A 14,317-nucleotide genomic window follows, 5' to 3' on the forward strand; every position below is an offset into this window, starting at 1 on the left:
CCAGTGTCATATCAGCTTAATGAATTGTTTATGTAAACTAGTAGAGGTGTTTAATACCTGCCTTTTTAAAATGTGAATGAATCAAACGGAGCAGAAGCGAAGAGCTAAATGTCATCAATTAAAGCGGTGAGCAGTGTTCAACACAACAAGGCAAGCAAACACATTACAGTTGTTTTGTAATTGGATCTGGATAGTTCAGCATCACTCATAGGAGGTGGGGACTCGATTACCCCAATGTTAACTTTATAGCAAAAGGTTATGTCATGTACGAGGCACATTCAGATCATTTTGTGAAGAAAATACCCTGTAATATTTTCACTTGTAAGGGCCTTTACACAATGGGGCATAATGAATTACCATCATGCAAACCAATCTCAGTGGCAGCAATGCAAATTTCCGACACTTGTTCACAAATGATCAACAGGTTGACCATTGTTGTGACATGTCGTTCCTTCCACACAACTTAATCGGTTGATGCATTTATTTGTGGTGCAAAAGCTAAAAAAATTGACCTCCAAAAAATATGTATATCTCTGTAGTTTCTTTTATTCTACGCAATATTTGCAAAATATCGTCACGTGAAAATTAATCCGGAAAAAAAGAAACTCAAAATTCTGAAGCAGACTAAGTTCATTTAATGCTACACTAACAAGATTTTTCTTCGCAATGAATCAAAATGTCTCATTCATAGTGAAGAACCTACAGAGAATCAACACCTCACTCTGCAGCTCTGCTGAGCCTCTTACAGCTCACATTTACTGTATGGTTCAGTCTCACTGCTTTCATCAACAGTGTCTCCAGCAGCAGCAGACAGCTGTTCTCAGTGGAAAAGCTACACTATGTAAGTGCTCAGCACCAAATAGCAGACAGACACGGTTAGAGACTGACTGGTGAAAAAAATGGAACATCTGGCAGCTGAAGAGATTTTGTTTCTCAGAAGGTAAACGAGAGTAAATATTGGACATATATTTATCAGGTGGACAGAAACATTACACTTGAGGCTGGCTTCAGAAGCCAGTCATTCCTTTAGACCTCCATGTTAAAATGCCCAACTTTACATCAGAAATAAACATGTTTACAGCCTGGTAAAAAAAAAAAAATGCAGTTTTCCATAGCTAATTTCCCTGACAACTGTAAAGGGGATGAATTTTATGTAACTCACCCATTCACATTATATTAAGGCTTAAAATTATGCATATTTAAGGTCAGGCCTTGACTGACCTTAAATATCTGCGAGGCATTGCTACAGTCTATGAGTCAGATTCACTCCTCACTCCTCCACAGTTCCACTCTCTCATCCAAATATGCTCACCTCTGGCTCCAAAAACCAAGATGGCGACAGCTGTAACGCTGGACTCTGTGGATAACTGTTTGCTGACAAGTTAGCCATAGCAACTTCAGAGAGTGATACATTCGACTTCTATGTGAATAGTTTTTCAACTTTTGGTCTTGAGTGACTGGTTGGCTCGCAGCCTGGCGATAGCTGGGCCATTAAAAAAAGCAGCATTATGATACTCTAAAGAAAATAAATTGTCACATCTTCCTGGGGTTTTTTGTTTTTTTTTGTTTAGGGCCACCCCTTGAAAGTTGGAGATTCATATTGTCAGTCAGAGACCCCTCAGTCAACTGAGATTGCTTCAACTCAAACTGTCGTGTTGGGTTTTTTTTTTTTTGGGGGGTGCTCTTGACTTTCACGCTACTCTTTGTTACAGACAGCTGCAGAATTTTTATTTCTTTATTTTTTTATTTTTTGAAGAAGGCTGCAAGTAAATGATGTTTTTGAGTTTTAAGTCACCTCTACAGCATTTTAGTGCTTTAGGAACATAAAATCGAGAAGAACTGAATTCAGCTGGCCTTACATGCTTCACTAGGCCTAAATATAGGCCTATATTGGCATTTATTGCATCTTATTGTATGCCGAGGTTCTCTGCAGGGATCTATCATCTTTGCAGTATATGATAATGTGTTGTTATATGCACCACTTCTGTCCTATTGTCTCATGTCTGTAAAATGTAGGTTGAGGTAGTTTTGTGCCAGTTTCTTTTCAAGAAGTATTCTATCGGTCTTGAGACAAATCATATGTCTACATCTGCGTTTTATAAATTAAAAACAAGTGTGAGAAAACATTCTGTCAATCCTTAAAGAACAAAACCTGAACTTATGGTGGACTGGCACAGCAAATATCTTCCCTTATCTCAGGAGCACAGTGACAGAGTCACAGGTTTGTGGTATTGATTGCAGTTTTCTGGGCATCTTTCTGACTAGAAAATTAACAAGGCTTCCTTTAATTACATGATTTAGCATGTTGATACTGGATCAGTTTTAGGGCTCCTTTACTTCTTGTTTGACCTTAGTTTTTTGGTTCTACTTTCTATCCTCGCAATGTCTCTCTTTTTGTCTTTTTGTGCCATTCCTCTCTACCTCTTTGTCTCCTTGTCTCTCTAGTTTCCTCTTTGTATATCTCAATCTCCATATTCCTCTTTCTCTCCCCCTCTTCTTTCTTCCTTCCGTTCCTCTATCTACATTTTTTTTCTTTCTCCCTCACCCTCTCCTCCCTCACCCCTTTTTATCTGTCTCTGTCACTTTTTCTCCCACCTCTCATTTTGTCTCCCCCACCTGTCTATCATCCTCTCTCCTCCTGTTTTTGCGCAATCTTCACAAATCTCCCCCTCTGTCTCTTTCTCGCCTCCCTTAATGGTCTCTCGTCCCCCAGGTGGCCCTGGATGCCATTTCGGCCCCCTGCTTTTGAATTTAATTACACATGGCATTGTCTTCATGGAGCCCCACCCACACACCCACACACACATACACACATTAATACAACCCAAGCCACTGCTGCTGGTTCATACTGCATCCTAGATTACTGCAGGCAATAACACCCGGGCTGGGGGAGTGAGGGTATCAACATGGAACAGATTGAAGGCTGAAAAGTTGATATCAGAAATCAAATTAATGCAAGTGAGAGCGAAACCATATCTAATTAAGATGCTTTTGAAAAACCGACAGGCAAATCTGTTTTGACAGAAATACTCATGACTCGTAGCGGCGATTATGAGATGAAGAGTTCATTTACAAAATGTTGAAAATGTCTGTATTTTATAGGGGGGAAAAGTCAACTCTGGTCCTTTATTGCTAAAACGATACAGCGGATTAGACATAACAAAGAAACTTCATGAATGCTTTGTTAGTGTTAATGTCGTTTTTCTTAGATATTGTAATAATTTTCAGGACTGATCATCATGACAGTTCTCTTTTCTTGCTGCACTGTTGCTCCTGTAGTTTGGGCACACAGGATCATACCTCTTTAGAGCACTGCTCATTTCGCTGTATGACAGGGACACTACACACACGTGTTGCATAGCTTTATTTTAGCTGCTTAAAGGGAAAAATGGTAAATACTGTTTTCAGTAGACTTTTGAAAAGTAAAGTTTTCCCATCAAGGGGGGTGCATATTTCAAATAATGCACATCTCATTTAGACACAAGCTCCTCAGATGGCTTTTGTATCTGGAATAAGCTTACCATCTGAAATAAACGACTGAACTTCACTTCTCATAACTTCTCCCGGCTTTATGATCTGTTTTACTTTTAGCTTTTTTTATATTAGCTGCATTATTTTTTCCTGCTGCCTTTTTTTATTAGCCGCAACTATTTTTTTCCTGTTGGCTTTTTTATTATCTGCAAGACATTCAGTAATGGTTGAGAGCATCGGGCCGGATCTTGCAGGGCCACCGAAAAAAACAGCCAGCGATATATTTTAATTTGCCCAGGGATCGTGGCTCTCATGATCAGCTAATGTGATTACATCTCTGTACTGTGTCACTGCAGCTATGGCGCTGCTCTGCCTTTGGTTTTGAAGGATGGCTGTTGTTTTCTTCTCATTATACGACTCCTGAAATGTACCCGCGAGGGTGAGTGAGAGGTATGGAGGTTGGGTGGGTGGGTGTGGTTAGTGGTTGAAATAACGACCCCTCAGTGCCGCAAAAGCATCTATTCTGTTGGTCCAGGACTCGTGGAGCCAGCCTGGGCCTTTCCCTTTTGTCAACAGTGAAAAATGAAGCATTTCTGAATCCCTGGCACTCGCTGTGTTTCCCTCTAGGCGCCTCAGATACATTGAGTTAACATAAAGCAAAATTCAGGACAGGGGCGGCCCGGGTGACAAATGAAGCGCCTCCGTGTGTTTTGGAGGGAAAATAAAGGGGCCCCTTTTGTAGAAATGAGATTTGGTCTTCGTTTCTTCCTTCAGGCCCAATTTTTCCCCCACAGTCCAAATGTATCTGAGAGGTACAATGGAAGATGGAATATTCTTGAAATGGGAAAAAAGAGAATAATCTGAGTATAGATCATTTCCCTTCAGCTCGCTCTCAGTCTGCAGTTCGTCGCTGCTTCATTCCCATTTTGTCACATTATGGCTTATTTTCACACTGCACTGCCAGCCAGGCTAAAGAAAAGTCACCAGTCGGCCTGATCACGACACCCAGCCGCTTCTTAAAAATGGATCCAATTTGGGTTTTGGAGCGAAAGCTTGCTGGGGTACAAATGAGGCACCTCAGCTTGCCTGTACACGAGCAGTGCTCTCATCCGACTTGGACTCATTTGTAGTCTGCAGGAAAGGAGAGGAATGGATGGTCCGGGTAGCTCTTGGCTACATTTAGGAGAGGCCGCAGTGCCGCGGTGTTGGGGGGGTCCAAAGACTTGTTGCCTAATTAGAGGGAGCTCTCTGCCTGTGATGTAGTCACGCTTGCTGGCCGCATGGCAAGTCACTCCGGGGAACCAGACGGGCGCCCGTGTTGCTGCAGAGTTTTCTGATTTCCCTCCCAATGAAAATCAAGTCGAGCGCTTTCATGTTTGTTTGTGTTTGGGTATATCGGGCTTTTACTCTGATTCTGTATCAGGAATTAAATGTGTGTGTGTGTGTGTGTGTGTGTGTGTGTGTGTGTGCGCGTGTTTCTAGGTGTTTCAGTGTGTGTGTTTTTGTGTGTGTGTGAGAGCCTGTCAATTAGGCTTTCCTGCAGATGCAACTCAAATAGGTTTTGCCTCACCAATTACCAGAGGCACTTTAGGCAACAGAGTCTTTACTTGTTTCACTGAGTCTGGCCCCAAAGTTGCCTGCTGTTTACCATCTCTGCCTGTGTTTCATTTCAACTTAATTAATCCTTTAAACCATTTTGGAGAAAATCAATCCATTGGCACCACTGCAACTTTTATTCAAAGTAAGTGACAATAGCCGCAGTTTGAAAGAAATGGCACCAACAAAAGGATCGACAACATCAGATTGAAACAAATAAAACAGATTTTTATCTGTAAAATAAAAGTAAGTTAAAGCTGCAATAATAATTATTTATGTCTGTAGGCCAGAACTTATGGCTCCAGAGGGTGCAAAACAAACTTCTGAACAAACCACTCCTCGCCTCTTCCTCCTTATCTCTCCCAAAATGAAACTTTTCAGATTGAGTTGTGATATCTGGCAAAAAAAACAGACAGGTCTGCACTTTCGGCCAGAAGCATGACGTAAGCTTAAAACTATCTTCTTCAATTCATTCCTTTGCCTAGTGAGGCAGATACAATACTAGAAAGCGATCTAACTCTCTGAAACCAGTGATCACACTGTAATTGGCTAGCTGTGCGTAGGTGAGAGAAAAGCAATGGTTTGAACTTCCCCCTCTAGCTCTCTTCTCCATTCTCACCACAACTATTTCTGTCGCTTATCATGTGAGTAACCAAGTGCAACACTGTGAGTGTCTTACAAAAGAAACTTTCTGAAAATGTGTGTTGTTATCTTCATATATGAACAATATCGCATCTCTGGCGTCTTTACGATGGCTTGCTTTTCACTCCACCTTCGAGTGTGGCTGTTCAGATCGGGTATAAACACTTTTTGCACCCGGCCCTTAAGGCTCCACCACACCAGCACATATAACAGAAACATTTTAGATGGGAATCACTTGGTTTTGCCAGCAGGGGCAAAGTAAATTCACTAAACTAGCCACTACTAATGGTGCAGGAGCTATTGCACAACCAGCAAGTAGTGAGTGCTTCACTAAGGGTCCACCTGTTTTGTTGTGCTACTTTTGGTACGCCCAGTGACTAAAACCATACTTTACACAGCTCTGGGGCGTCATGGATGAGGTGCATCAGGGAAGATCACTTTCTTGTGATTTTTGGCAGTAAACTGGGTAAACTTTGTTTTATCAATACTAATCCAAACAGATGTAAGCAATGAGAGTTACAAGGTGACATTAACATCAAGTAGCCAGGAGGAAGTTAAGCTCATAGTTTGCCTGATGTCCAAGGATGGGTACCGAAACCCAGTATTAAACGAGTCCCAGGGTTTAATTATCAGCCCCTCCCCTCTCTCTGCCAGCACTAATGTTACCTGCACACAGTGTAGAGAGAGACAGCAGGACAGGGGGAATGACTTATAGTAACTGATAAAAACTAGCCCACACTTCACTCAGGATTGTGATGTCAGGAATATTATTTATATAGTGACTTTGCTGTTGTAAAAATACTTTTGTTGCTCTAGAAACAGCATTTAGATCAATTTAAAATATTAAATAATCCTGTTCTGAGCTTATTCTTCTTAAATTAATGTATTCACTAAAAAGCAATTATTTAGAAATGAAAAAGACCCGGTAAGAGTATTGAGTACCGAATCGATAAGGAGTATCGATAAGAGTAGTAGTAAATAGTAAAGAGAGTAGTAAATCTTAACGATACCCATCCCTACTGATATATCAGACAGAATTGTCAAATCGTTACATGCCGTTTTCATCTTCAAGAGTGGAGCAGAGCTAAGTAACAGCAAACTACAGTGTTGGGCGATATTAAGAAGACATTTCAATTTAGAACAGCATTGATAGCAGTAACTGTCTCCTCCTTGGTTCCACCACACAGCTTGACAACTCTTTGACAATTGCGTTAGTCTCGCTTGTGGTACTGATTGGCTGATCGTAAGTCACCCAGTAGCACTTATTGGATTGATTGCTTTTTAATGGAGGAACCGCTATTTCATGTCACAATGCCAGACTAATGAGTCAACTTGGTGGGGTGGGCAGACTTTAAGGTCGTGACCCAAACAAGAATTATGAGGCTACTGCCCTTAAAAACTGCAAGCAGTCCTGTTCCTGCAAGCAAAAGACAATGAATGAATTCAGTTTCCAAAAGCAAATCAACAGGTAATCACATACAGCTACTGCACTGCTCTCTGTGGCCCAAACCTTTCAAGCATGTTGCACTTCTGACCACACCCCATTTAGCGATGTCACAACAACTGACAAGTGATGGAGAACACCCAAGACTTCAGCTTGCTGAAGACATGGGACAACCCAAACAAGACGCAACCTACGTCTCCATTAGACACGTGTAGCACTGAACTAGAAGTCTATCCAGATGCTCCTCAGTGAACAGAAGAAGAGGTGACGCTGACAAACCAATTCAGCCACTTCAGCTTCTATTTCTCACTGAAGGGAGCTGAGGCTGCACTCGCTACCTGCTGACAACACTATTAAGACATGTTGGCCCACTTGGCTATCGCCGACAAGGTGTTCATACATCTCTGTCTGGGGCCTGGACGCCGACCAGTCCACCATGTCTGCATTAGAAACAGTTCACAGTGGTTTTTATTACAGTATATGTAGTGAAGATGAGTCTAGGTTTCCTACTTTATGAATACCAGCCACCATTTAATGCACTTTAAGGCACCAAGCAATTACCAAAACATGCACACACTTAATGTCTGTACTGTAACTGTTATTTTTTAGGTATTAGAGAGATTGTAAGAGCTAACAGAGTATTTATTTGCTTATAGGTCAATGGTGTGGTTTTACTGTACTACAGCTACTCATTTAGACAATGGGGTTTAAGGTCAAGGTCTGTGGTAACACAACTCATGGCAACACTAGAGAATTATGCTCTGACAGATTGAAAGACTGATTATAAAAGCTAAATTTGAAGGACTAGGGCAGAGTCAAGGCTCGCTATTTGCATATCCTTCATCTGCCTGGTGTGTCAACAAAGGAGACTCGCTCCCTGTCTCCTCACCGGTGTATTCAGATGCAAAGTAAAGTGAATGTAATTATGTATCCTTTCATTTTTTTCCATAACATTTTGTTCTGGCTTTAATATGTGCTCTGCCGTGAATTTCAATTGTAGCCCTCCATTTGTTTCCCTGTAAGGCGATAAAAAAAGAGAGCTTTGTGCAGGGTTTAATTCTATTTGCGTGGAAATTTGTTGTAATATTTGCCTGGCGGCAGGTCAGGTTAAGAATTCATATTTCATAAAGTGAAGATATGCTACAGTAATAGCTCATTTGGTTCTGGAATGGCAGAATTGATTGTCGAGCCCTGTGGAGGTGTTGTTGGCCTAATTCAGCAAACGGTGGTGTCTGGGAAGTGCTCATGATAACCCCAGTGACATCATCACCTAGGCTAAGCACTGTGATTAGTTTAAAGGATAGCTGTGGTACGGTGAATCTAGAAATGTTTGAGTGGAGAACAGAGGACTTGCACCAAAGCTTTATAAAACCGTATCCCACTCAACAGCCAATATGACCGCTCATCAACTGTACAATATGATTTTGACCCCCTACCTGCTCACCACTTCACCAGCTGGAGGTAAAAGCTGGAAATGTGAAATGTGACTGATCACAAATAACTAAAAGTAAAGAAAGAGGCATTCTCAGAACCTACTGGCTATTTTTTTGGAAACAGTATAGCCTCTGTGGATGAGGGCCAACATTTGGGGTTGGTCTGGTATAGCCAGCAGATATCTAGGCCAAGACTTCCTTTTCCGAGGGTTGGTCATTTATGCTAATCTCCATAAACAGATAACTGCATGTGAATGCAGATACCTTAAAACAAAAACTACTATGAAGCTAAATTGTCTTCAGGCTATGGGTTCCGAGATTGGATATCGTCCAGTATGTTCTGCCTCTCCACACAGACTGTTTGCCTGCCCTTCAAACATGATTGGTCAATTCTGCTCAGACTACAAATGGGCTACAGACAGACACCAGAACACATTCGATACCTAAATCTTTTCCTGTCGCCTCCATATTTTGTATTTATATGCAGATATCTGTTTACAGAGATTGAGAAAGAGGTAACTATATCAAACTAAAAACCTTTACGTTCGTGTCACTGTGGTCACTGGTGCAAAATCTTCTCTACACATGAGGTCATAAATCAACAAGATTTAAGAGTCTCTTGCTGCCTCTTGGGGCCTCCAAAGTACTAAGTTGGAAGTGTGGAACAAAGACAGCAATGAATTAGGGCAGGGCAATATGCTGCGATATATCACAGTATTTTTAGGCCATATACGCTATATATCTCAATCTTTTAAATCTCCTCAAAAGCACTAGGACTAACAATATTTCTGACCAGATACCCTCTCTGATGCAAAAAAGTTGTAGGGATGACTTTTTTTTCCCAGAAAATATAAACACAAAAAAACACCATTTATGCCATATCATGATACAACGATATTCAGAATCTAAGATGGTATATAGTCTCATATCTCCATCACCATATAAAATCTACCATTATCCAGCCCTACAATGTGTTGAAGAATCAAATGATAATGTGATCTTACAGCGTTGAAACAAAAAATCGTAAAACTGCTGTGATATGCTTCTGAAAGGAACAGTTCACCCCAAAATCAAAAATACACATATTTTTTTCTCTTACCTGTAGTGCCATTTATCATTCGGGGTTGTTTTGGTGTGAGTTGCTGAGTGTTGGAGGTATCAACCTTAGAGATGTCTGCCTTCTCTCCAATATAATGGAACTTGTTGTGACCCCATTCATTTTTACATCTCGTGATGTCATGAGTATGAGCTTCTCCTCCATGAGTAGATGCACGCTTCCTTCTGCGCCGTGACACAGTTGGCAGATGTAGTTTAGTAGAAAGAAAATAGTTCCTACACGAAACCGCTCACAACAAGGTCTGTGGATTATCTTGAGTAACCAGGTCATGACGTCTGGAAAGAGATGTTGCTGTTGAGTTTTTCAAAAAAAAAAAATTGGCACTTTGATCACCACAAGCCAAGCGCCATCTAGTGCCATCTCCAACACTTGGCAACTCACGCCCAAACAATATAGATTGCTAAAAAGCACTACACGTTGAAGGGTGAACTGTCCCTTTAACCCAGTGATAGTACAACATTTAATACTCAGGATGTGTTTCAGTCATTTGTAAGTTTCACTGGTTCAAAGTGTTTTGGATCAATGAGGCTCTGGCTCCTCTGTATATATGTTGCGTGTTTAAAGTTTAGGATGAAGGAGGAAGTTATTGATTTTCTGTGAACCAGTCGAGTGCAGAGTTTAAAGCTGCTTTGGTGGATTTTGTACCTTTGATTTACAGCAGCGTCTGTACACACATGAATGCATACAGTACTTTATTGTGGACACCAGGGATTAATCAAATTTGAAAGTTTATCCTGTTTAAACTGTATAGAGAGTAAGAGTATGCTGTAGCTTGCTGTTGTGTTGGAGAGTTATTTACTGTGTTGATCTCTGTAGGTTATTGTCAGGGGCTGGTTTCTTCATACACTGGCTGAGAAAATTATTGTCTGTAACACCTTAAATAAATCTGTTTGACATTTTTCAGTTTATTTGTGGTTGTTTATTTCTCCTCTCTGTTTTTTTTTTTTTTTTTTACTGTAGTCCAGCAGAAAGAGGCTCTGGAGAAAGAAGCCAAGGTCAGCATCCTGGAGGCCGGGGTCACCGATGTGAGTACATCAGTTTTTGTTTTCACTTTCATTTTAGATCAAAGGTTTGAATGAGTAATAACAAACTATGATTTTAGTCTTCAAGCCAGATGAATCAGAATCACCCTATGCTAAAGAGCCAAAAGTATGTGGACAACCCAATTCATTGGCATTAATCTACTGCTACTGTACAGCAGCCTTTACTCATTTGGAACTTGGCAACAAGGTTTTGCTTCAATTCAGCCACAAGAGCATTAATGAGGTCCCACACTGATGCTGGGTGATAATGTCTGCCTCTCAGTCTGTGTTCTAGTTCATTCTAAAGGTGCTGGATGGGGTTGAGGTCAAGGCTCTGTGCACACCAGTCAAGGAACTGTCGCCGCAAAGTTGGAAGCACACTATCATCTCAAATATCATTGTATGCTGTCAAATTTCCCTTTATTGGAATAAAGGGGCTCAGACCAAACCATGTAAAACAGCCACAGACCAGAAGTACACAAAAGGTACAGTATCTGTACAGAGAGGTACAGAGGTGTCCATGCTTAAAAATATGAAGCCTAAAATAGAAAATAGATATTTTTACAGTGCAATTTATACATCAACAAAAGATTCTATCTATTATTTCTGTTTTTATTATATTTGGTAGAAAGTCTTCAGGAGTAATTTTCTTCTGGAAATACACAATACTTTTTTTTTTTTTTTGATTTTCTGAAAACCCAAATCCCATTTGCTTTTTTCCCCCTCACTTTTTGTCACTTACTGTATGGAGTACATTCTTTATAATTATACTTTAAGTAAGAAGCATTTTTTAAAAAAAAACAACATCTTAACAGCATTTCTGATGTTCGGCGCCCACCTCATCCCTCCCACCTCTCTTTCTCTCTCAGCCTCTCTCCCTCTTGGTTTTCATCTCTTAGCATTGCTATTCTCCACCATCTCTGCGATAAATAGACTGCTGAGCGTCTGCACTCGCCTATTGATTCAAGAGTTAGTCGGCACCGATGACGGCACGCCATTCACCACGCTTATCAAAGTGGCAGCAGCGAGGTCTGAGAGAGAAACGGCTGGAAAAGAGGGGGAGGGGGAGGGAAGGCAGGAGAATGAGGGAGAGAGAGGTTGGGAGGGTGGAGGAGGAGGAGGAGGGGTGGAGGTCCTATTGAGGTGATCAATACCTAGCTGCAAACAGGAGCCAATTATGGCCAATCGAACCTCTGTTGTAAGAGAGAGAGGAGGGGGGGAGAAGCAGAGAAAACCCCTCCATCACAGGCTGCCAGATAGAGGAATAGCAAGAGAGTCTCAACCTGCAACAAAACATCCATCATCACCCCATACGGTGTTTATTATAGTTTTATCATACACGGTAAAATAAGAATATTAGCATACTACATCACAGCTGACGGGTTGAAAATACAAAAAAAAAAAAAAAAAAAAAGTTAGTTTCTCAACAGTGGAGAGGAGGCGATTTGTTTTCTTGCGGATGTGTTTTCCAGCTTGACTCTGTGAGGGCATTTTGAACAGGCCTGCGGGTTTGAGCGTTGGGTTTATTTGGCAGGCGGAAAAATGAATTCTCATTTTCTCATTGATTCCCGTGCATATGTATGTGCCTGTTTGAAAGGAAGATAACATGAAAATTTATTGATCCCTGTGGGGTTGTTGCCGCAGCAAAGGTAATGGGGAGGAATAGCATGCGATAAAACCAATAAAGACAAAACAGTCGATCAGTAAAACAGAACATAAATTATTGCAGGGTTGTAAAAGTTTATGCACCTGACAATCCTGCATGTGAAGTGCAATGAGGGAGCAGGAATTTCATTGGAAAAGTATGTTAAGTTAAGCACAGATATAAGCAAAACCTTGACTTGAATTACTGGGCAATGAGGGTCTCTGTCCTTTTACTTTCAGTCCCTTTTGTAATCTTTTCATCTACTTAAAGGGTCATCATGGGAGAAAGAAGGAGAGAGAAACACAGTGGCTTAAAATGTTAGAGAGACTGTCCTTGTTGGTCATTTCAGACAGACACACCTATGTGTGGGCACTGACCCTTTATTGCAAAATAAAAAAACCTGTTCTGTTACAATGTTCATAATGTTCAGAATACTGTTATATACCTTATTAATTGACTTTAGTTGTGTTTTGGCACAAAAGCCACTTAGTTATGGTTAGGAATAAGTCATGTTTTGGCTTAAAATACCCACATTTGATGACACAAAAGCTGCTGTAAATGTGGTGATGGGTTACTAAAAACACCCTCGTTTGGGGGCACAACCACCGCTGGAAATGCAGTGAGGGGTTGCCAAAAATCACCCATGTTTGGTGGTATCAACAACCACTGGAAATACAGCAAGGGGTTACTAAAAAATATCTATCTTTGGGGGCAAAAACGCTGCTAGAAATGCAGCCCTGGGCTGCTAAGAAAAAACACATTTGGTGGTGCAAGAGCTGCTGGAAACACAGTGAGGGGTTGCCAAAAAACACCCATGTTGCTGGAAACACAGTGAGCGGTTGCCAAAAAACATCCATGTTTGGGGGCACAAATGCTGCCAGAAATGCAACGACAGGTTGCTAAAATACAGCCACATTTTGGGGCACAAACACTGCTGGAAATGCAGCAAGGGGTTGCTAAAAAACACCCAAGTTTGGGGGGCACAATGCAGCCAGAAATGCAGCGAGAAGTTGCAAAAAAACATCCATGTTTGGAGGCACAAATGCCGTTAGAAACACAGTGAGGGGTTGCTAAAATCCCACATTTGGGAGCACAAATGCTGTTGGAAATGTAACGAGAGGTCACTACAAACCATCCATGTGGCACAAATCCCACTGGAACCACAAGGAGGGGTTGCTAAAAAAACATCCATGTTTGGCGGTGCAAACGCCCCCAGAAATGCAACGACAGGTTGCCAAAAAACACCCACGTTTGGGGGCACAAACGCTGCCAGAAATGCAGCTACTTGTTGTTGAAAAATACCCATTTGGAGGTGCAAAAGCTGCTGGAAATGCCTTCATGTTTCACTAAAAAAGAGCTGGTGTTGTTTTTCTTGATCTCAAACAGTGGTCTGCAGCTTAGCAACCATCTCGTCTCAGTGTCACGCCATCCCCCATACCTTCCAGTAGTCAGCTCATATACTTGTCACTGCATCACGAGAAACACAGCCGTGTAATAGCTGATAATGACATTCTAAACATACTAGTCTGTGCAGCATGAGCCTTCTAACATATATCTATAATGCTGATAACCAATACTAACACCTATTTAATAGAGTGATAACATTTGAACCAAGTCAGTTAACACCTGAAGATCTTATTAGAGTCAACAAAAGCTTAGCACATACTTCAAAAGGAGGTTGGGGTGTTGGTTGTTTGCTGGTTTGTATCTTTGAATTACAGTGGATCTGTTGACATTGATCAACAGAAAATGAGAATTCAGTGTTTTAATCAACATTATATGGGTAAAGTATCTTTAGTATATTTAATTTTATTTAGAACGAAAGAGGGAAATGATGCAGTAAGACTTAACAGGCACTTGATATCATTCAAAGTCAAGTAAAAGTTGTCCTCAAAAAGCTCACTGACATTCTGATGGCATAACTTTATTTTTATGTTTTTATGCTGA

General features: G+C 41.0%; 1 protein-coding gene across 1 annotated transcript in view; it reads left to right on the top strand.

The window, feature by feature from the left end:
• Window positions 1–14,317, top strand: part of LOC125902109 (receptor-type tyrosine-protein phosphatase N2-like) — a 294,836-nt gene that overhangs the window by 157,134 nt on the left and 123,385 nt on the right. The window contains exon 12 of the mRNA XM_049598248.1: window positions 10,664–10,728. Within this exon, the coding sequence (XP_049454205.1) occupies window positions 10,664–10,728 (65 nt within the window). The remainder of the gene's footprint in view (window positions 1–10,663; window positions 10,729–14,317) is intronic.

Source organism: Epinephelus fuscoguttatus, linkage group LG15, assembly GCF_011397635.1.
Source record: "Epinephelus fuscoguttatus linkage group LG15, E.fuscoguttatus.final_Chr_v1".
Taxonomy (NCBI): Eukaryota; Metazoa; Chordata; class Actinopteri; order Perciformes; family Serranidae; genus Epinephelus; species Epinephelus fuscoguttatus.